Below are 24,309 nucleotides of genomic sequence, written 5' to 3'. Positions count from 1 at the left end.
TCTGGTTTAGGTTGGTACTGGTCTGTCCCAGAGCAGTCATCATCAATCCTAAATCAAAATTCGTCGGACGTGTGACTTCAGCTAATTTAGCGGAATAGCATCTAGCGTAAAGATCGTGTACTGAATGTATTTTTTCGGGCGTCGTGTGACGGGAATTTGTCATGACCCTCCTCTTTTAGACATACAAAACTAAAAACCCTGCCAGCAGGCTTCAAGTTCAACTCCTAGAATCACATATTCGAGTGAGCACCTCCCACTAGCCACAAAAGAACGTGTCTGTGGACAATTGCTGCCTTGCGGCAGACTGTCCGAGTCGCCAAATCATTATTTCGTTGTTCATCGGCGAAGAAAATTGACCCTTGTAGCATTCCGCCAAAATGTAATCAATGTAGCTCCTCTGAATACTGAAACTCAAGCCGCGCGAACTTACGCAACCTTCACAGTTGGGTACGCGCCGCATGGAAACTTTTCCGGAAGATCGCGAGTGTGGAAATGTTCCCGATGAATAAGACCGCGTCTATCCTTTCGCGGCCGAAGATGGAAGCGGTACGGTGTGGCTCCTGAGCTGCTACGCAACCGCTGACGCCGCCCACTATCGCCCTGACCTTGATCTCTGTGCGGTTATCCGGAGGCTAGAAAATAAAAAAAAAAATGCGCTGAAATGCCCGCACCTGCGTCACGCTCGTAATTGCCTGAACGGTTTCCCGCCTTCGGCCGCCAAGAACACTGGTACCGAAATCCTATACGTTATTTTTATTACTTACCGATAGGGAAATTATTTCCCTTTTCTCTTTTTATTCTTTATTCGTAGTTAAATCACATTCCTTGGTGACTTGTTGGGCGGTTCGTGCTGGGACAGACGATATACTCGAACACGCATTAAAGCCGGAAAATAACGGAGCTGGAAAGAGCACCTCTAGTCCGGGGGGGGGGGGGGGGGGAGAGGGGGGGGGGGGGGAGGAGAGGGAGAGAGGGGGGGGGAGGGAAGGAGAATTTACGGTTGCTTTTTTTTTCTTTCTTTCTCTGCTTCCTTCACCTCATAGCGGGAGCAATTAACACAGTGTGCCGGCAAGTACAAAAGTCTCGCTTCCCTCTGTTCATTTTTTTTAGGACCGTGAGCTTGGGAGCCGACAATTGAGTAAGCTTGAAGCTTATCAATTCTGCAGAAAGTGACCGACCATGAGGCCGAAAGCTACGATCGTATTTGTGGCCTGCGTGTTTGGTAGTGTCGTCCTCTGCTCCGATGAAGTGGACAATGATGCGTCGGCGACGACGCACGCACCTAACATGATGGACACCATAACAGCGTTCATGGACAAAGCAATGCAGTCTCCAGACCTGGCGGGAATATCTAGAAAAATATTGGAGGCGGACATATCTACCAGCTGCACGATAGGGCTGCTCAAGTTTATGCGTGGGATCAGGGCACTGGAGCCCTGGGCAGTCAGATGTGAGTACCCTTTTTTTTCCTTACACTTAACATCGCATTTTTAATGCGAAAGCATTAGCTGCCCCATGGTGCAAACCGACGTCATCAGCTTTGAAGCCGCGCAAAACTGCATCTTCCTCTGTGCCAATGGAGCAAAGTCTGTCGTCTGTAGCTGAAATCTGATCGATAGGCTCCCCTTGGCTGGCGCGCGTGATCAAGGAACGAGGCTCCCATAGTCTCTCGCGCGGCGTAGTTCCAAGAAACGCCAGAAGAGAAACCCTCTCCATAGTGGCGCGGCGCACTTATAGGCCCGGCCGCCAGCAAGGCCCGCTTCAGACAATTTCACCTAGCAACTTGTCGTCGCAGCAACAGCAAGCACGCAGCAACCGAATTGCTACGACCTGCCATCATCATCATTCAATTTTATTTTTCCTGCACTATTTCCACAGCTACGCGCTAAAACGTGTTTTTATATCGGCGTTGAGAATACTAACTCATCTTTCTGAAAACGTTTATTTCCAAAAACGATCAATTTAAAACCAGAACCAAGTCTTCAGCTGTCATCATCACCACCACAGGGGTGTCACGTGAAAATATCGCGTCCCTGATTGACTGCTGCCGCTTCAAACGTCTCCCAGTTGCTCCAGTTGCTCGTCCGTTTCGAGCCGGACTCGATCTCAGCAATTCGTGTCGATCTGGGAAAACCTAGGGGACAACCCGCCAGCAACCTCAAACTTGCTGGAAAAGTTGGCCTTTCTGAAGCGGGCCTGAACACTTTCCTCTGCAGTTCTTTGTTTGGTGTTTTATTAGACATTCATTTTGATCACATATTGAAATACACGCCAGCCGTATACCGAAATATTCCTAGAGATAGCCCCGCCCGAAATTGAAAGCAAATCGGGTGAAAGTAAAAGCTGGAAAAATTGTAGTTTTGGATTTTGTGATCTGCGGAATTTGCCACTGCAGAGAGGGGTGATGAACCAGACGACTGTCCCTCCCAGTCAGGAATTTTCGCTTATCTCCCGCCTTGGCTAAGTAATACCGTTTTTCCCGATGTCAGCATTTGACAGGACCGTGCGATTACTGAAGTGGGTTATCTTTTAATGTTTATAAAAGATAGCAAATCGTGCCTTAAATAGGGGTGGATTATCTTTCGGTAGTGGGGTACCTCTCGGGATATTACATTACTTGCACTTGCACGTGATAAGAATTGCTAAATTTACAGGATCAAGGCCTTCCCTACGCAAATTTCAACATGAATATAACCAAGGTGATATTTTTAATTTAAAAAAAAAGGATGGCTTTTACCTGCATGAATGCCTTCTCTGTAGTGTGTTTTTTGTGCTCGGCGGACAATAAGCGGGAGAATAACAGCCACAATGAGTAAACTAATAAGAATAAAAGTCTAATCACTTTAAAATTGATAGTTTAATCGGTCATAATTATAGTATAGAAGGCAATTATTATAGATTGTTTGTTTGGTGTTGTCTATAGAAAAGATAGCCGGAAAACGGTGTGATTAGCATAGAGTTTGTGAAGAACCAACATATTTGAGAGCGCTTAATTTACGCAGCAAATAATAAAGAGATGATACAGGGATGGGCAGTATTTCAATTACAAGTATTCCAAATACTTTGTGTATTTTGCATTTGTCATTTAATTACAAATTGGGTAATGTATTTGACGTATGTATTTAAATACTAAAACGTGGGTATTTCAAATAGAATTGTAATTAAATACAATTTTGTGGGCGAAAATACATCCCTCAAATTTATTGCCATTGTCCAGAGCAGGAAGAAAACTACGTTCTGCACCGAATTCAGTGTCTCTCAATCAAGCACAAGCGTTTAGTGACTTTGTGATTACGGTGCTAGTCCAGGGCAAGAATAGTGAGGAAATCAACGTTCACAGGCAGACTAGCTAAATAAGTGCCTGTGGCAACTTGTGATGCTTTCCAGTCTGATTTCCATCCATATTTTTGCCTGGAAAATTCGAAATGCGCGGGTCGTCCAGACTTTCGTAGGTGGTGCGAGTTGCTACAATAAAAAATTCTCTAGCTAGTGCTGCGTCTCTTGGTCGTCTCGGTTCTTTGTTGGTCAATACCAAAATGTAATGGACAAAAAAAAAGCTGCGTGAAGCTCTGTACTTTTTTCACCTATTACGTCAAAGCTGATTACATTTTTTGTGTGATTATATTTTTATTACGTTACTAGAGCCTCGCACACTAACTCCCGAGTGTGCGATGCAAAATTAAAATGAGATACCCAGAAACTCGTTGCAGGTTCCCTAAAGTCGCTGACGCAAATTTTGAGGAATGTATTTGGAAAGGTATTTGGAGGAGACGAAATACATTTGGTTGTATTTGTATCTTGTACTTAAATGCTTTTTTTGGAAATGTAATTAGGTTTGCGATGAAATACATTTTTGACGAAGTATTTTGTATTTGTATCTCGATACATATTTGCATGTATTTTGCCCATCCCTGAAATGATAGATGCCCGGGATCGATGCCCGGATGATAGTGCGCCGGGAGCGCAAAGACGCTGAAAAGAGTTAGGTGGTCGTTTTAGTAATGTCGTCACTGGCAGCGCATTCTTGTTGGGTTTACCGAAGGTGTTGTACAAAGGCAGTGACGATGCTTCCAAAAACCAGCACGTAACTCTTCTTCGGATTGCTCTGCACAGATAGTGCTGCAATATTTCAAGATAGAGTTCCGGACTAAGACAAAAAACCTAAATACTGATAGATGAATATCTCCAAAGGCTGTTTTCCTTTCTCAGAATCCTTCAATCCTTAAATCCTTCAATCCTTAAGACATGTCACAACATGCCAAGACTTGTTTCCACACGCGTATTACTTTCTTTTATACTCAGCTAAATGCATTAAACGTCTTCATATGCCGGTTGTTTAAGCAAAAAGTCTTAAGAATGCATACCTAGTGGGTGGGGGGGAGGAAAAAAAGACTGCTTTGGGAAAAAAGCTTTCAGTAAAGGCGGACGCCAAGCGTTTAAAAAAAAATTACTCATGGGCTAAGTTTTAAAATATAGAAAAATAAACATATAGTTCGAATTAGAGACTTGCTCTTCAATATGGTAAACATCTAAATAAGCAAATTCTTTTAAGATTCGAAGCACATGTTAAGCGCAAGATTGAGCTAGTTATTCCTGGTGCAGCACGCACAAGGATCGTTGCATAAAACGCACAGAATGATGATACTCACGTTTTCGCATCGCATCTTTGTTCCTGCTACACGAGTGGAAACTTCAGCGCAGCGCAACTCTTCACACGCGCTTTAAACTTCCTGATATTGACTGCTATTGGTGTTTTCGACGGCGCTTGACAAGTTTCTAAATAGAACCATATGTTTATTTCAATGATTAAAAAGTAACAAATACATTTAGTAATTACTTAGCTAATTAATGTATGCTTTTTGTAATTTCTGACGCCCGCGGTGACTGTTAAATGGTTGCCGAAAACTTGGTGGTTTTAAATATCAATTACCCTGTAGGTAGGAAGCTTTAAAGGTCATCGCTAAAAGACCCGGTATATATATTTATTTATTTCAAAATACTGCGACCTCGATGAAGTCATCGCAGGAGTGGAAAGAAAACATGCATATACATTCAGAAAGGCCATCGATTAAAGATGTACACACCCTACGAAGCAAAACTTAGAAAACCGTGAAAAATGCAATATAAAAAGAGTACAAAAACAAACACATACACTTCAATTACAGATTCCAGGCACCATACCAGAACACCTACTGTATTTCTAATACAAACATATCAAAATCGAGACAACAAACTGATCAATTTATGTTATTCCAGTTTTCTATCGTTCGAGGAAAAAGAATATTTAAAACAGTTGAGGTGGGCTCTGTACGGTACAATATTTAATAGATGGAAGCTTCGATTGCGTGATTCAGTAACAAAACTAACGTATTTTCCCGATTAAGTGCACGGTTATTATTGACTATTTTGTGTAGGAGCTTGAGCCGTTCTACAGCGTGTCTAGAATCAAGAGGCGTAAGTCCTATGTCAGTCATAGTAGATGTGGGAGAAAAATTGCGGTCATATCTATTACAAATAAATCTTGCTGCCTTTGATTGTATTGCGTCAATCTGCTTAATATCACCCTTTAGATACGGTTCCCACACCACACAGCCATACTCTAAGATAGGTCTAATCAAGGTCTTATACGCCGTTATTTTAACTTCCCTAGTTGAAAATTTTAAAGTACTCTTGACATATCCTAGCCTTTGCAGAGCACGAGAACAAATAGAACTGATGTGCTCATCCCATTTGAGACTAGGTGTGAAAAAAATACCCAAATACTTGTATTCATGAACTTGACGCACAATTATATTACTAGTACCATACCTAAAATCAGACGGTTCCTTCTTATTGGTAAATGACATAACTACAGATATCTTAAAATTAATTTCCATCTGCCACTTTTTACTCCGATTAAAAAACTGTTCAAAAGAGTCAGTTAGCAAGCCATGGTCATCTACCGAGTTGATTTCGTTGTACGAAACGCAATCATCGGCATAGAGGCGAATCTTAACTGGAAGACCATTTGCGACGTCCTTAGTGTAAAGTAAAAACAAAAGAGGTCCTAAAACTGATCCCTGTGGGACACCGGAACTAACTGAGACATTGCTATAATGAACATCCCGGTATGAAACAAACTGTGACCTATTTTTTAGATAATCTTCGATCCAATTAACTAATGACGTATTATTTAAAATCGCTTGTAGTTTCTGAAGAAGCTTATGATAGGGCACCTTATCAAAAGCCTTAGAATAATCCACAAAGATGGCATCAAGTTGTCCTCTTTTATCTAAAGCTAAAGCTATGTCGTGAGTGAATTCAAGAAGTTGGGTTGAGGTGGAATAGCCACGACGAAAACCATGCTGTTGCGGGCAAAGAATAAAATTAGTCTCGAGGTACTCAGATATCTGTTTATAGACAATATGTTCCAAAAGTTTGCATGAAGACGATGTGAGCGAAATGGGTCTGTAGTTTGCAACCACCTATTTGTTGCCTGACTTGAACAAGGGGACAATTTTAGCCGACTTCCATGACCGAGGTACTGTTGCAGTAGAAATAAATTTTTTGAAAATGACAGATGGATATTTTGAACTCCAAAGTGAATATCGGCGAAGAAAAGAATTCCATCAGGGCCAGGGCTTTTTTTACAGTCAAGGTTCATTAGTAGATTGAGGACACCAGAAACACTAATCTCTAAATCAGATAAAGCTGGGTATATACCTTCAAAGAAAAACTCTGAATCATTGCCGTTATCACGACTGAATACAGATTTAAAATAATAATTAAAGCAGTTCGCTATCTTTGTCGGCTCACTTACAGATTCACCTTCAATAGTAAAACTAGGTTATATGTTACATTTTGGAATAATAGATCTCCAAAATTTGGCAGGATTTGATTTCATAAAGTTAACCAAACTTACATTAAAATATTTGGTTTTAGCTGTTAACATCTTTTCTTTCAAGGTTGTTTTCAGATATTCAAACGAGGTATGAACAACTGATTCTGTGTTATTTTTCGTTGAACGACGTCTCCTCTTCGTTTGCCGCATCAACTGCAGCACCTCTCTCGTAATCTAGGTGTGCGCAGGGTTCTTTTTCTTTCTAGTAACAGGTACAAATTTGTTGATGCATTTATTTATAAGGGAGTTGAAATATCTAAGCAACGTATTGACGTCAGCGTCTAGACTTATGGCACAAAAATCATCAAAATAAAAACTAAGCTCATCAATAATTGATACATCGTCAGCTCTGTTGAAATCAAGGAACGTGACGAATTCAGGGTTCGAACGCTTGATATGAATGTTAAGGCTGACAAGGACCGCTTTGTGATCAGAAATTCCCTCGACCACCTGGCAGTCATAACCTAGGTTTGTGATACTATGGGTTAGAAAAACAAGAGCAAGAACAGAATTATCTCTGGTGCACGTTTTGACAACCTGATCTAGGTCGAATGACACAGCCATATCTACTAGAGCATCACAAATGGCCCTATCGCGGCAGCCAACCACTAGCGTTTCCCAGTTTATATCGGGTGCATTAAAATCGCCCAGCAAGACAAGCTTGAAATTGGCAAGATTGTATTTGTGAATGTAGTCATATATGTCAAAGATGGCTTGCAGGCTCAAACCAGGAGCCCGATAAACCGCGCCGATAACAAGAACGAACTTATCAAGCCGCACCTTACACCATAAAGACTCTGTGTTAGGTAAACTGGGAAGGACAGAAAAGCTAATACGAGATTTTAAAAAAAGCGCAACACCACCACCTCTAGAAGACCTATCGCATCGTACCACGTTGTAATTAGGAGGTGTAAATTCGCAATCAAGAATGCCATCCTGTAACCAGGTTTCAGTATTACACATGACGTGCGGTGAATAAGAAGCTGCAATGCACGAGAACTCTGTAAATTTAGGGACAAGGCTCCGAGCATTAATGTTTAACACAGACAATGGTTTATTCAGTATCTGTCAGTTTGATCCAGTGGCAAGAACCGGAGGAAGAACTTTTATCAGCATTTTATTTGCTGAATCCCACGAGTATCGGTCGTTGTTAACAAGAGCGTGGTCGTAAGGTAGACGCCATTTCTTCGAAATTCGGCAGTACTAAGAAAAGTTGTTTTTGAATGTCTCTGATACGTGGTGAAAAATCCTCGTTAACAAATATCCGTGTGCCTTTAAGTTTAGAAACATTTTTGAGTATCCGAATCTTGTCACGAAAGTCAATCAATTTAAATATTACAGGTCGTATTTTACCTTCTGCGGGGATAGCAAGACGATGACAGCGTTCTATGGCATCGCAAGTTACAGACAGTTTTCTGTTCAGCAGTTCAGTTACACTATCCAGTAGTGATGCAGGAGTTTCATTAACAGGCTCCTCTATACCATACACGACCAAGTTGTTTCTGCGAGAACGTTTTTCTAAATCATCATTCTTATCTGTAAGTTGACAGACAGCTGTCTCGAGAGCGGCACTTTTTTTTCCAGATACCGCAACCGTCGGGCGATATCAGATATCTGGGACGAGCCAGCTTCGATTGCAACAAGTCGGGATTCGTAGTCGGCAAACTTAGCATCCAGAGCCTCTTGTCTATTTTTGATAGAAGTAACGTCCGCAGCAATTTGTGTTTGGCCAGTTAGTATTTGCTGAAGGAGAGCTAGCGTCTCGGGGCCGGGATTAGATTCAATATCGCCACTACACAACAGGATGGATGAACATATGCTAAACCATGACAGTATATCAGAACAAATGCCAACCAGTGGCCCCGGTAGCAGCAAAAGAAAGCAATCATCGGACTTAAAACCGTCAGGCAAAAAAAAAAAAAACTCTACCTGTAGGGTGAGACAGAAGAAACTCAGTGGCATATTCGTCTCGCTGCCACCAGGCCCACTGAAGAGAAGAGACTGCTTTGACGGCCTTATGGCATCTGTAGCGGAAGCAGGTGTCGCTGAAGTGCCTCCGTAGAAGGGCCAATCCAGTGTTGGCAGATGAAGTGCAGGCCAGTCGTCAAAATGTGTCGAATCATCGCACGATGACGGGGGTTCAGGAACGAGAAAGCGGGAACTGGTGAACCCGTGCGGCAACAAATCCGCGGTGACGCGGCATACGGAAGCCGGGGATGACCAGACCATTCCGAAGACAGCGATCTGTAGGGTGAGACAGAAGAAACTCAGTGGCATATTCATCTCGCTGCCACCAGGCCCACTGAAGAGAAGAGACTGCGTCGATGGCTTTATGGCATCTGTAGCGGAAGTATGTGTCGCTGAAGTGCCTCCGTAGAAGGGCCAATCCAGTGTTGGCAGATGAAGTGCAGGCCGGTTATCAAAAGGTGTCGAATCATCGCACGGTGACGGGGGTTCAGGAACGAGAAAGCGAAAACTGGCGAACCCGTGCGGCAACAAATCCGCGGTGACGCGGATTTGCCACTTTATATAAAACCAGATGCTTTACTGATATATAAAGTAAGGTGGAAAGTTGGGCCAGTTGGTTCATGGTTCTTTAAATAAATAAAAGCGCCGAAAAAGACAAGGACAAAGAAGTGGAACGACACAAGGCGCACTCGCAACTGTGGTATAATTTTGAAATGTACATGGATTTATACTAACAGGGTTCTGGGGCCTATAAATGCATGTACATTTCGAAATAAACCACAGTTGCGAGTGCGCCTTGTGTGGTTCCACTTCTTTGTCCTTGTCTGTTTCGTCGTTTTTAATTATTTAATGATAATGAAGTATCGGGGTTGATGGAGTCAGTGCAAACGTGCGAGAAGTATTTTTGAGTCAAATATTTTATTTGGCTTCATCGTTCTATCTTTCTCTCGGGACCCGTCCATTAGTGTCCCTTGGTTTAAGAAAAAGAGTAAACTCGTGAAATTTCGATATCAGGAATAAACTGATTGGAAAGCGGATGTTTTGGCGTTTAGATGAGTTTTTGTCAGGTACTTTGATGCGCTCTTCTTTAGTATGCTACTTTAACTTAGAATGCGAAGTCTTCTTTTGCCTTCACTATAAACTTATCAAGGAGTGAGGTGTCAATATACGACGCTCAATAAAATGCCCCTTAAAATAGAAAAAAAGAAGTAAAACAGACTGGTTGGGAGACGCGTGTAAAAAAATAAAATTTACGCGCAAAGATTTTTGAGAGCAACATTCACAAAAATACTTTAATCAGATTATAAGCATTATAATTAGAGCAATATGGATGGCGAGAGATTTATTTGAAAGTCTGTGCACGAAGTCCATGACGTCACGGGTCATTCCGGAAGCACCATCTCGGACGTGGAGGCGAAGCCGCTCCACCTCTCCTCCACGCTCCCGAAATGCCTAGAGAGAAAACAAGAGGAAAGGAGGTGACTGCCGACTAAATCGCCGTCTCGCGCCGTCAATATTGCTCTAATTTGTTCGTTTTTTCGCGTAGAATGTTTTTGACAGGCGTGTCCCAACCGGACTGTTAGAAACGCTTTTTTTTTTTTTGACGGTCCCTTTAAGCAAATATGTTTTCATTTGTATTTTTTAATACCATGTCACGTGTCGCATGGAAACGTACTGCTGGTAATATTTGAACTTTGAAGTTTATTAGAGCCTACTTGTGCCGATGAGACAGAAAAAAAGGCCTCCAACTTGATGCTTGACTAGGTACGGTGTCCTTGCACATACAGTACACAATACAATATTAAAATTTAAAAAAAAAACATTACTACGTATAGAAAATAGTTGCACACTGTTTTTACTTAAAATATGGATAGGTGGGAGACTTGGTGCGAATATATCGTAGGAAACAGCATGAAAAACAGACGAGGACGAAGAAGAAACAGCAAAAAACTGCAGCGAAAAACTGCTCTGAGCAGGAAGTGGATAAATAAAAAAAGGAAGGTACCGTCCATCCCCTCCGTTCACCGCGTTTCGCACAGGTTAAACGGGATTGCAGCGAGATACGGAGTGAGTGTCGTATTTTCGGCCAAAAGCAAGCTGAGCTAGATATGCTCCGCCATAGAAAGGCGTGTTAGCCAAAAACAGAATAGTCAGGGTTGCACCGTGAAGCATGGCGCGCAGTTCGTATCATGCAACATTGGAGCAGTGTAAAAGATGCCTTTCTCATGCGGGTGGGTATATATTCGTCGAACGGGCGCTGCTTGAACATTCGTTTAGGAGAGCACTAGTGTTCATTGCAGGGGTGTGCATACTTTCATCTTGCGATGTGTGAGCCAAGATTGAGTGACACAAGCGCAGGGACCAAGTGTCTAGAGTGATAGTAGAGGCATACCAAATAAAAATGGCGGGAGCCTCTTGTGTGATTCAACCGTCATTGGGACTGCTGGATAGCGAGGTGGCATTTTTGGATAAGGGATATCACTTTTTATCGTGTTTAACATGTGCCATCACGCTGCTATGAAGTGTCCCGTGATACGCAGACTGAGGGCGTACTAGCAAAGATGAATGGAGGTTTTCATGTGTTTTCCTATTAAAATATGTCAGTTGATAGTCAGCGCTCGTCCCCTGTGTTTCTTCTTCGTCCTCGTCTGTTTTTCTCGCCGCTTCCTACGATGTATTTTCAATTAAACAATGAAGATACACATGTTCGAAGGCGATGTTGCTAAGCAACAAGTGGGCAAGTTATGAACGAGAGATTGAAGTGCGTATTTAGTACGGAAATGCTGAGCAATCCAGAATTCCTGGTGATGAATACTGATCATAGATTCGCGTCTAGCCAAGTTTGAAAGATAGGACAAAGAAGCAATACACTCCACGCTTGAGAACAAATACAAACATAATAAATCATAGACCAAAACACTGGCAAATCTCATGATATTGTGGCTAAAAAAGAATGGTTCCGCATAAATTTCGTAGGGAACATTTTCAATTAAAATCAGTACTTTTTAGAAAAATCATTAGTTTTTTATATTAGTTTCAGTCCTTGTACCCTAAACAAAACGGCAATAGTTCGTTCGTAGAACAAAAAAAGCGTGATAAACTTAATATTTGTAGGCAAAAAAGAACGACCGTGACCGAAAATACACATTATTTTCGCCAGTTTTGCGAACTAAACATTCTACATAATCATCTCATTACATATGTGCCGGAAAATGGCACGTATGTTTTTGCGCTGGTTTACTATGTCATCTGGCTGTTTTTAACAATGTGCCTATTTATGGATATAAATACAATAACTTATTACTTGGCAGAATTTATTTCGACACATTTTTGTCAATAAGAGGAAATGCTCGAGGATACCATTTCCGTTAGCTTCAGGTTCATTTATATTCGTCTCAGACAGAACAATTTTAGTGTTCTGTCTGAAACTTCTTGACGTATGAATTTGTTTTAATATTATTTCGAACAACGCCTCACCCTACCGGCATCAAACTAAGCTATCTTCACAAATTTTATATGGGGACCATGGCGCTTCTTTATGTGTTACAAGGTTGTGCTATATCTGGAGTACGGTCGTTGAGAAAGCACACACTCGTGGTTATCCTTTGCAGGTTTATTGTACACGATTATATAATTCCCCGCACGTATGAGGTTTTCCCATTATGCTACACCTACCATTCCGTTATTTCTTCTTAACAGTTCCAAGTCTACCGGAAAATACCTTCTAGAGGAAAGCGAGGAAAGAAAATAAATTTTTGTTTGATTTCTCGGTAAACTCAGGCAAGCTCAGGCTCAATGGCCCTGAGCAATGATGCTACGAGTTTGGATTCTACGTGACTTCTACCGGACTCTCGGCATGCATTTATGAATGCGTTAGCATTAGTACCGACAGGATAGGGAAAAGTTTACGGCGTCCATCTGTGGACGAAACAGTGGAAAGGGAAGCGCGCCACGTAGAGGGGAGGAGAGTGCTAAAGGACAAAGGCGGGAGGGAGGCGACGTCAAGGGGCGGAAGCCAATGATCCCGCGGATGCTGGGGCTAGTCTGAACTGGCAGGTGTGCGGAGCGCGCATGCCTTGGTTTGGGCTACAGAATAGAGTGTGGACCAAGTACTGTGGCTGGTCCAAGTAGTTGGCAAAAACATTAGAGCAAGATCCATTGGGGGACTTTTATTGAATGCGTTGGTATGATCTTCGTTCGACGCCACACACATCCTCCTTCAGCGAAACGTTAACACTGACCCCGTAACGAAATTAAAAAGAGGCAGCAAAAAATAGCACGAGCGGAAGAGAAAACCAGAAAACAAAACCAAAACAGTAAAGTGACGCGGTTAGTGTTAGCGCTTCCTAACGGGCGACATGTGTAGCGTTTCGCACGGGTCATCCTAACGCAGTCTGTAGAGATCCAAGTACACTGCAGGCACGTTGCCAGGATGTTGTTTTGGGGGGGGCCCGCCCATGACAAAATGCTGTAGGGGGGGGGGGGGGGGGGGAAGAGGAGGCCCCAGACTGGCTACGTGCCTGGATCCAACCAATGGGTGTACCTTTAAAGGGGCCATGAAATTACCTTTTTACTTTTGCCAGATAACTTTTACATTGAACCTTCAACGTTGACTGAATGCCGAACAGGCATCTGTTTTCGTTTGGGTTTACTAACTTCTACACGAAAAATTAATGAAATAACAACTTTTTCTTTCTCTCCAACTGACCGCAAAACAAGTTGCGGCGTAATTTTGACGGTCGTGACGTACCCTGGCGCAGGAACCGGAAGTTTTCTCGGCTGTAGGAGAATGAGAGCCTTAGCGGCGGCGAGTTGGCGGTGCGCCGGTAGGTTTCACTGCGCTGATGGTGCTGATATCACCGACGTACTTTCTGAATCGGCGCCTCTCATCGCCACGATAGCCATGGACACATCGCAGCTGAGCGAAATTCAATGAGATATGTTGCCCAACAGCGACAGCATGGGACTTGTCCCATACGTTGGTATGCCTGTCGGGAAGTGCGGCGAGTCTTCCGGTGGAAACTTCAGAAGTCAACCCAGCTGTCATTGTTGGTAAAAGGCGGCCCGTGTCAGTCGTTTGCACAGCCACGTAGATGGAAACAAATTGTCCCGGCGTTTTTCGCGGCCTCGGAGATGCAGGAGCGAGCCGACGTTAAAAAGATACGTTTGAACTACGACAGTGTCAGCAAGAGCCACGTAAATACCTGTTCACACTCGGAGTGGACGCGCGCGTTTGATGGAAGTGCTGTATTCGAGCTCTTGGTAAGCGCTTCGGGACCGATCTTTTACGATTGCAACTCGATACTGAAGTGACACTTGGCAAAGGAAGGTTGAACCGGCATTGCACGTATATCTCCCACGAACTGTTATAATTTGACAGTGATGTGCAGTCGTGTCAGAAGAAAAATGGCCTCCTAATAAAGAAGTGTAAATACCGTGTTACGAAGGTGATCCATAGGGCGTTTATTTGAGCTCTGTATCCACGAGAGTCCCTTTTCGACGACAGTGTTCATCAACACTGTCTCGGAAGACAAGGGGAAGAGACTGACCTCACCTCATTCTAAAATTGAGGTCAGCGGTTAAACTATAATACGGGAAGGGTCCACAAGAGTCGCGCGGGCATATTCCATTCGCCACGCCAGCCGGTCAAGGGCAGACGGTCTGGGCCAAGTAACGTTGAAGCAACGCTGCGCCGAGTCGGAGTCAAGGAGGATCCTTTTTGGTAGGAGTGCCTGCTAGGCCTATCTACCGAGCTCGCTTGGTCGGGGTTGGTGGATTCTTGGCCGTTGTCACTTTTCTCGTGTGTTTGTGGATCCAGCGTTCTTGTTCGTCGTGGTCTGTTTCAAATACTTTTTTCTTGCTGCTTGGAGTCGGGACGCGCGAGAAGAACACGTAGAAAAATAAACGTTCGTTGGTCGTCGCGACCAATTAACTGGGCGACGCTGTCGGCCCTAGTGCGCACGCTCAGTAGTTGCTTCGTTTACCACACAATAGATGGCGCTTAGCTCTCAGCATTATCAAATTTGGCAATTTTCGTCACATCTCTAATTATGGTACAAAATGTGGATCTGAATATTATTTACCAAAACTTTTAGGAAACATTTGCCGGCTATTTATTTTTACTATCGCGGTGCTGGTCTGGTAGGCTCTTACCCAATAGACGACGTGGATTCGGCTGACGCGCAGCGATTCCACGGATGCATCGCAGTGAAAAGGCAGAGAGCTTTCGAAGGAAAGAAGGCGCAAAAGAGTCCAGTTTTCTTTTAAAAGTTCTATAGCGAAGCGTTTTTTTTTTTTGGCTCCCTATTTTTGTGTTTTTGCGTTTTTTTTCACACCTTTTACGACCATCGGTGGATGAAATTTGATTTCAGAGTCCTTTCATGGTCCCTTTGAATGTTTACTGGTCAGTTTTAGCATTCCGTATACGAGCAAACACAAGCACTGTGGGTTTGTGTTAGCGTTGCGTTTTACACACTCAGCGTCACAAGAGCCCCAAACTACGTCTTAGGCCTGGTTCACATTTGCGAATCGGCGGGCGAATCTGCAAGAATTCGGCCGCCGAGCGTAGCGTCCACTGTGCATTGCCGCGGCTGATTCCGCTTCGGCGGCAGCGGGTTAGCTGTAAGTGTGAACCAGGCCTTAGATTAACAAACGTAGACGAAGCGAATGCGCAACGTGTAGCCCGCAGCGCTAACTCTAACGCACAGCGATCACCTTTGCTCCTATAGATGCTAAAATCTGAAGTAATAACATAAGGGAGTTAAAAAAGTTTATCTGTTATTTTTTTTTAATTTTATATAACTGCAATGTATGAATTCCATTAATGCAAAACTGGTCACGAAATCAATATTCTAACCGCACTACATGGCAGTAGGCTATGTGTATATAAGCTAACCAACGCTGAATGAATAACGACGCGACATACCCCGGCTGTGGAATTCGTTTGTATGTACGTCCGATTAAATTGCCTTGTGACCGACCGACAGCTCTTTCAGGACGAGTCCAGGTCATTATTTTGATGCTAAGAATATTTGATTTTAGGGTGTCTTGGCATGTCGCTTTTGCGTCGGCAAGACTGCCTACACAATAATCTATTTTATATTAATATATAGGGCATCGATGGCCGAAAGTGTATTAGCACGCCGCAGCTTGGAGCACGCGAAGCAAAAGCTCGCGCTGCAGAACCCAAGGTGTTGACCCAGGGATCCTGGATTCAATTCCTAGCCCTGCCAGTTTCGATCTGAATGAGCATCGTACCTGCATGCGGTCATGTACCACTACTGCGTGATGCAAGTTAAAGACCCCAGGCTAACAGTCGTACGGCACTGACTAAATTTCTAATTTACAGCGTAAACCAATCTCGCCGCACCTCAAAGGCAGAGCAACCTCAGGCTGTATAAGCACGAATGTGGATCTCTTTCTTCATAATATATACCGTATTTTGCTCTCCGAATTCAAGACATTATGCATTATTCCCCAACACTCTTTGTTATGTACAGCTCATGCTCACGTATAATCCTACTTATATTTTTAGTGACCTCAAAACAAACAAAAAATTAAGCACAAGCTTTTACAAACTTGTGCAAGCTTATACTTTGATTTGTAAGCTTTTAAAACACGTATGTCCTTTTGAAATCAACGTATACACGCTGATATTTACAATACGTTAATTTCGCAGCGATGAAGAAATTGTACCAATGGCCTCAAATGAAATACGAACAGCGCAGCGCGTGACCGTTGGTACATGCTGCGCCTCCTGGTGGCCTCCTGAAACTGACAAAAACCACGGGTTGGAGAGTAGGACGCTGCGAGGGTCTGTGTCCTACTCCGATGTGTTTGACCCTCGCACAGCACAACCCAAGCTGCGAAGAGGCGCAACATGTACCGACGGCCACGCGCTCCGCTGCTCACATTTCATTTGAGGCCGATAGTTCAAACCATAGCGAAGACACTGTAACGCTTTAATCGCATTACCGAATATAAGACTCTATTTGAAAAACTAATGAAAATTTTGCATAATATGTCTAGCCTCTCAAGGGCTCTTTTTCATGGAGTGTTCCGCATGAACAGCACCTCATTCAAACCTATATGGCGCAGAAGACATTTTGTCATGGGTTTCTATATTAACCTCTGTTCTTGCCATTCGTCAATGGTGAATAAATACAAACGTAGAAACAACTAAATTCAATGTGTGCATTCAGTTTGTTTTCCTTAATCATGACAAAACCGGCTACGAATATATAAATCTATAAAATTCAATGGTTCTTGGATCAATTTTTTATACATAAAATTATAAAGCATAAACCGTTTCATAATATATGTTGTTCTAAACTAAAGCATGACGTCTTGTATGCGTGCTTTAGAACGGACTCTCGCGGTTAGTCGCTTCAACGTTTTTGGGCATCTCTCTCTTCGACAGTAGTCGGAGAGAGAAGGGAAGTTAATCTGGAACACTCTTATCGCAACAAAACGGCGAGCTTGTCTCGGCCTGTCACCTCAGGCGCCTCTCCGATAACGCTCGATGGCGTGGAATATGCAGTATTTTGAAAGGATACACAACACCCACTACCGGACATGGGTGGTGTAAAAAAAAGATTTTTCCTTCCTCATTGAATGGCGAGTACAAATGCATGCCCCAAAGCAGTATCGCTACGCAATGACAAATACAAAATAATAGAACGTCGACTCTGACGTACGTGAGTTGCTTAACATATAAAGCTAATATAGAAATCAGTAATGTATAACCTATGTAACACGTTACTGGCTCCAAGTCAGCGGGAGTACTTTCTTGCTCGTTTAGGAGCGCTTATCCGGTGGTTCGCGTTCGAGCAAGTGCTGACGTTATAGACTCGTTCACTTGTCGCATCAGGATAAGTTTATCAGCAATGGCAAACTGCGGTACTAAATAAATAGCGCTGTAGTAACCGCACCTTAAACACTGTAAAGAGAGCCGGTAAACTGTTTCATTGCGCTTTGGATATTATGAGTGATGCATCGCTATTCGATTCCAGCAACGATTGGCCCCTCACACCATCAGTTATCATTTCTTTCTGGGTCACCTTGATCTCAGTGAAAAAAAGGAAGTTGAGTTGAAAGACGTCTTTATTTAATGCCACACATGGCTGCTCTTGCCTTAAAACATCCGCAGCGGCAAAAAAAGAATAATAACATACACACAGCCGCGCCCGAGAACGGCCGACGGCAGTTTCACTATTGGGCGCTGCAAAACGTCGCCAGACGCTCTAAAGCGCGACCCATGCGATGGGATTGTTGAAGGGAGTTCGCAGTCACCGTTGGCCATTGGTGCAAGAACGCCGCTGGTCCACCGTCCGCGTGGACGGTGGACCAGCGGCGCTCTTCTGGGATAAGCTAGTCCTCAGAGGTGCTAGGTTGGTCTGCTACCGGGACGTCAGCCATGGCCTCGAAACAAGCCGCAGCTTGCTCGGAGCACTCCGAGATAATGTGCTGCGTCGTCGCAAGGGCATGCTGTACAGTAGCCCTGCTGCGGGTCATCTTGAGATATGCGGTTTCGCAGGGCCGGCAGCATAAAGGTGTTCGTGGCGGTATGGCGGACGAGAGTCTGGGCCTCGCGGCTCACTCCTGCAGGCATAGAGGGCATCATTCTGTTGTGCCTGTTGAAAAAGGAAACCGCAGTCCTCAGGTTGCGGAGTATTTTCTTTCGCTCCAGCTTGGCGAGAGCGGGTCTTTCAGTGATTTCCGGTTGAGTGTCGTCGGGTTGCGAAGAATCGAAATGGGGCCCGCTGTACATGGTGGCTACGATTGGCACGGAAGGTTTGCTCAGTGCTGCACGCGCCTTGTTAGTGGCCCATTTGTTTTTTTCCGAATACCCGAGTGGGCGGGTACCCAGGCGACACGGAGTTGAGTGTGGTGGTTGGTATGCAGGCGGGACGCGATGCCGTGGATTTTGCGCACGCGGTCTCTGGTCGAGTTGGATGCGTGGAGGCACTCCGAGTAGGCCACTTGCGAGTCTGTGTAGAGGGTGATGTTCGTCGTTGATGTTTCTGAGTGGTTGTGTTCAGCACGATGGGGCGGCTTGTACAATGACTTCTAACTCGGTGCCCTTAATGCCCACTCCCGTGGAGAGTCGCTGGGATTACACATCAGGATGGGTAATGTTCACCCACGCAGCCGACGTTGGGGGTGCTCCAAGAGGGAGAGGATTCTACGAAAGGGTCTGCGCGGCTATCACAGGTTAGAGGGCATATTCCAAGGAGAGAAAGACGCCCTTCGTTTACCGCGATTTGCCACTTTACGTACTTTTTTGTTAGAAAATACGCTAGGTTAGCAACTGGGCCAAGCAGGAGTGTAAATTACGATTAAAATACAAGCAAACACTTTTAGAACCAAAATTAAACCTCATAGATATACATATCATTTGCATACTGTTATATTTTATGAGATACCGGCAGTTCATTTGTGTCGATGGCGCGCCAGTGGTGACAGCACTAGTTCGATTTCAAGTCGAGAGCTCCTCAGAAAGGAAACACCTGCCCGGGTTGAAGTGTGTGAGTGTGTGTGTGTGTGTGTACGTGTGTTTCGTGCGTGCGTTTGTAGTATGTGTGTATGTGTGTGTGTGTGTTTGTGGTGTGTGTGTGGCAGAGTGTATATATTACTATAGGTATATGTGGGAATAACCCTACCCTCCATATTTCATCTTCCTTTTTATTTTCAAACATTTTGGGTTGCGGCCTTGTGTAAAAATGTGTGTACATGTGGATATGTATGGGTGTGCGTTTTTTTTACTTAATTTATCTTCATTTTTTTTTAATTCAAATGTTGGATGGCGGGCTGGCAGGCACACTCGCTTACGTTTTCTGACTTTTCTTCAGAGCCTTGCACGCCATCCAGCTTCATATTTTTGTATGCTAATAAATAAATAATAATAATAACCCGAAGGAAAAATCCATCAATGTAACCCTGTTTGGCAGTCAATGTTTTCTAGTGGACCGCTGACTGTACCTGACTGTACGTCAAGCATGTCTGATTGGCCAACAAGTTACTCTGACCTACAGTCAAACTCCAGTCAGACCCCGCTTGTCGGCTTTCTGATGGTTTCCTGGTGGCAGTCGGCCGCCGCGAAATGCCATCAGGATGTCTTGGTGGTGATTCTGACTGTACATCGATTGTCTCTGACTGTACGTCAGAAAGCTTTGACGTGCAGACAGACGTACGGTCAAAGGACGTAAAGTTCGTTCTGATACCACTATTTTGTCAAATCTATGAATACGGAAAGTAATCTATGCACGAGAAAACGATTTTGGGACATGAGCCCATAAAACCGCTGACGTTAGAGATATGACAGGCAACCGACCGACAACCTTGATCAGAAGCCCGCCGAAGCGCCGAACACGACACTTCGCACTTCGCTTCGCCCATAGAGGCTTCGCCGAGCTTTCATGAACTATCGCTCTCGACTCGTTTTGTTTGCCCGCTCGCTCCAACCTGTCGATCCTGCCCGGGCTCTACAATGTCTTATGCTTTAGTAGAATTTCTAATCGACAAGACCCAGCCTGTTGTGAGTTCCGACGATGTAAGGGACTTTAGCGGTGTAGTTGAAGACGACAGGTTGTACCAGGTCTACTGGGCCGCTGATGCGCGAACAAAAGGATCGTTCTACGACGCGAAAGTACTCTACATGGCAGGTGAGTAGAACTGAAGTACGGCGAGTGATGTACGAGTGCTTTGCATAACATGGTGACGGCTTGACTGCATTTGCAGCCAAAGCATTTCGTATAAAACGAATAGTCAAATCGGGTTTGTCTAACGGTGGCGTAGCATAGCGGTTGAGGTGCCCGATTTGTACGCATGTGGTCGCGGGTTCGATGCGCGGTGGTGCTGCTTTTTTTTTTTTTCTCGAGCATTTTGTTTTATCGATGCATTTGGCGATATTTATGAGTGCGTATAGCTTTACTCTTATATAAATGCTGCCCTTGTTGATGAAATTCCATTGGCAGTGGCAGTCAGACTTCATCTGATGGACCATCAGATGACGTCTGATGGTCCATCACGTTCCACCAATGCTGCTGACTGGCAGTCAGTGTCCCAAATTACGTAGCTTGATGGAATTTTCAATAGGGAATATTATTATTATTATTATTATTATTATTATTATTATCATTATTATTATTATAATGATGATTATCATCATTATGATAATCATTCGTGATGATTATCATCATCAAGAAGTCCCCAGGAACTGTCGCTCCTTTGACTGCTCTAAAAGTTTCTACTCGTAATCACTTCAAATCGAGACATCCGGCGCCAACGAGCGGTCTGTGGCGTGGATGGTCCCCCCGCGTCGTCACTGGCACCGCCTTTGACCAAGATTGGGTCCCCAACGTCTCTTCTCGGCAGCAACGTACCAGGTAGGCCTAAGTGCCTTCGCGTCTTCGCCTGGCTCGGTTTCTGGAACGCCCGTCGTGCGCGAGCTTGCCTGGCACGACGATTTTCACGGTGAGCGACGTATCTCGCGGCAGCCTGCCAAATACATCAGGGCGCCGCACGTGACACGGGTGTGCAGCACAGAGCAGAGAAAGCTTACCGACGGCGGACAAGCCATCCGAGACGCAAGTCAAGCCCTCTGTGATCCCGGGCACGTTCATTGCTCCTTACAAGGCCTCCACCGCCTCGATCGGCTGTCGGCTTCCAGTCAAGCCTCCACAACATTACCCGGCCGACCTGTTTTCACGCTGCCAGCTCTACGCCTTTCTTCTTGAATGAGCTCCAGTACTCAGATCGACTAAAGGGACAAGACATGGGGACGAGAAATACGGAAACCTTTTCCAAGACGCCGGGCACGGTCATTGTGGCCCTTACGACATCTACAGTTCTCACCCATTGAATCTCTGTGTCGTACAGATTCACGGGTGGGACACGCCGCTCCAATCCAACACGAGACAGCCACATGAACTGAGCGTGGAGTTACAGTGGCGAATTGTTTTCGCGTGCTAAGCGCTGCACAGGACATAGGTGAGATCAGAGTTCACTTTCCTTTCAATTTTGCCCTGTTTCGCCATAAACAGTCGATTGCGACTTTTCAATTGTCATAGTTCTGATATAGTTTCATAGCTACTGTACTCAACATAATGAATTGTATCAAATGTGTTCGCGCTCTGCCGGCTGACGGAAGGTTTTTGACATGTGCATCTTGTCGGAATGGTTACCACCTTGGTAAACCCTGCTCCGGTGTAGCGGATGGGACTTTTGCGGGAATGGGCGCTGCTTGACGAGAAACATGGAAATGTCCCACTTGCCGGACCGGCGAGATCCGTACAGGCGAGATCCGTACAGGCGAGATCCGAACAGTCTCAGGGACTGCTGGTAACTGCTCACTAGAGGATTCCGGCAACGCCGACGTGAGCAGACAGGAGCTTGTAGATTGCGCTTCTGTTACTAATCAGCTGGCTTCGATCAGCGCTACGCTTAACCAGCTTCTTTCGTTGAAGGCTAGTGTCGATACCCTTCTGCCCCTTCCATCTAAAGTGGATCAGTTGCTGGCTCTAAGACCAGCCGTCGATGAACTGCGCAGCACGGTCGAAGGATTACAAATGACCGTTGACTCTTTTAGCCTAAAATACGATTCCGTGCTCGCTATGGCAATGACCAATGAGGAAGCTGTGAAGGATTTACAACAGGAGGTGGACACAGTCAGGACAACAATGGAACATCAGGCTGACACAATTGAGCGACTGAAAGAAGAGCTCAATGATACGCACCAGTACAATCGCCGTTGCAATATGGAGCTACACGGTCTTCCCTTTGTTCATGGCGAGGTCCTGATGCAAATCATGAACGACCTATCTCAAAAGCTTGATGTTCCAACACCTCAGCCTTCGGACATCCTGGCAATTCATCGCCTTACAAAAAAACCTTACTCAGTTGCAACAGTTCTGATAAATTTCACCTCTGTCGCCATAAAGAACTCTTGGATGTCTGCACGAGGGAGGCTACGCAAACTGTGCCGGTCTGAAGATCAACCGAACTTATTCTTCAATGACAACCTTACACCAGCGAATAAAGAACTTTTTTGGCTGGCGAGAACTCAGGGCAAAAAACATGGATACCGGTTTGTTTGGACAAAGAACTCTAAGATTTACGCAAAGAAAGCCGAAGACTCGCCAGTCGTTCGCGTTAACACACAAAAGGATCTAGTGCAACTGGTCTAAAGTATGACCATTTGTTTGTCGGTTCCAAATTTTTGTTCATTTAATCAACTGTTGGGACCTGTTTCTGATAACACTTTCACGATTATTCACGTAAATGTTAGAAGTTTGCGTAAACGCTGGGACGAGTTCCGTGCTCTAATAAGTAACTTAAACGGATTTATAGATGTTTTCGTTCTAACTGAAATTGGTATTTCATCTTTGCAAAGCAATCAATATATTTTAAATGGTTATAGGGAGTTCTTTCACACCCGTGACCATGGTAGAGGCGGTGGTATTGCAATATACATTAAAGATAAGTGGTTCCCGGTGAGTCAGAACGTAAATTTGGCTCATGCTGAATCACTAGCTGTTCACATTTCTCTGCCTGGCTTCTCCATATTCTTGCTCGCGGTCTACAGGCCTCCTTCAGAAAACGTTTCGCTTTTTCTTACTGAACTAGATGTCGTGCTAGACAAGTTTCGCTCGGAAGGACACTTTTGCATGGTAGGTGATTTAAACATTGATACTCTTAAACCAAATAAATCGATAGTCTGCGATTATTTGACACTGCTGTCAGACTATGGCATTGAAAATACTATCACCCTACCCACTAGAGAAGAACTGCTGGCTGGACGGTTAGTAACTTCCTGCATTGATCACATAAATATTCGGGCCCCTGATATATCAGTAAAATCTGCCGTAATTACTCAAAAACTATCCGACCATTACTTCACAGGCTGTCGTCTAGATGTACCAGTAGGTGAAGAGCAGATGTCAAGGCGCGATTCTTCGTATGTCTCAATTATAGATACAATTACATTTGATGCTTCGGTCTCTGCCTTTGACTGGAGTGAATTTCTAATGACCGTCGAACCTCACCATGTTTACAGTGCCTTTGCTGCGATATTTCAATCATTTTATAGTACCTCAAGAAAAAATATCAAATTCAAGAAACGATCTGATAAGCCTTGGTTTAATACTGACATCATGACTGCAATCAAGGAAAAAGATGTGTCGTGGCTACGTTGCCGTCATGCCCCAAAAAACGTGGAACTAAGAACACAGTTTCGAAGCGCTCGAAACAAAGCCAATGCGATCATTAGGTCTGCTAAACGACGCTACTTTCAGAAAAAGTTTTATGAATTCCGATCGAATGCACGCGAAACATGGAAGCTGATTAACTCTATTAGAGGACACGGAACGAAAAAATCTCTCCTTGACTTTCTTCAACAACACTTTGGTTCCGATCTTCAATCTGTTGTCAACGACTTCAACAAGCTTTTCGCTACTTCATCC

At 44.3% G+C, this 24,309-nt stretch overlaps 1 protein-coding gene across 1 annotated transcript in view; it reads left to right on the top strand.

Annotated features, from left to right (window-relative positions):
- The first annotated feature begins 1,179 nt into the window (after positions 1–1,179).
- The window catches only part of LOC115309012 (nose resistant to fluoxetine protein 6-like), a 92,679-nt gene continuing 69,549 nt past the window's right edge, over positions 1,180–24,309 (top strand). Inside the window, exon 1 of the mRNA XM_029967144.4 lies at positions 1,180–1,450. Coding sequence (XP_029823004.3) covers positions 1,180–1,450 — 271 coding nt within the window. The remainder of the gene's footprint in view (positions 1,451–24,309) is intronic.

Source organism: Ixodes scapularis, unplaced genomic scaffold (genome assembly GCF_016920785.2).
Source record: "Ixodes scapularis isolate PalLabHiFi unplaced genomic scaffold, ASM1692078v2 PGA_scaffold3__209_contigs__length_174095766, whole genome shotgun sequence".
Lineage (NCBI taxonomy): Eukaryota > Metazoa > Arthropoda > Arachnida > Ixodida > Ixodidae > Ixodes > Ixodes scapularis.
This window is presented reverse-complemented; position numbering and strand designations above follow the sequence as displayed.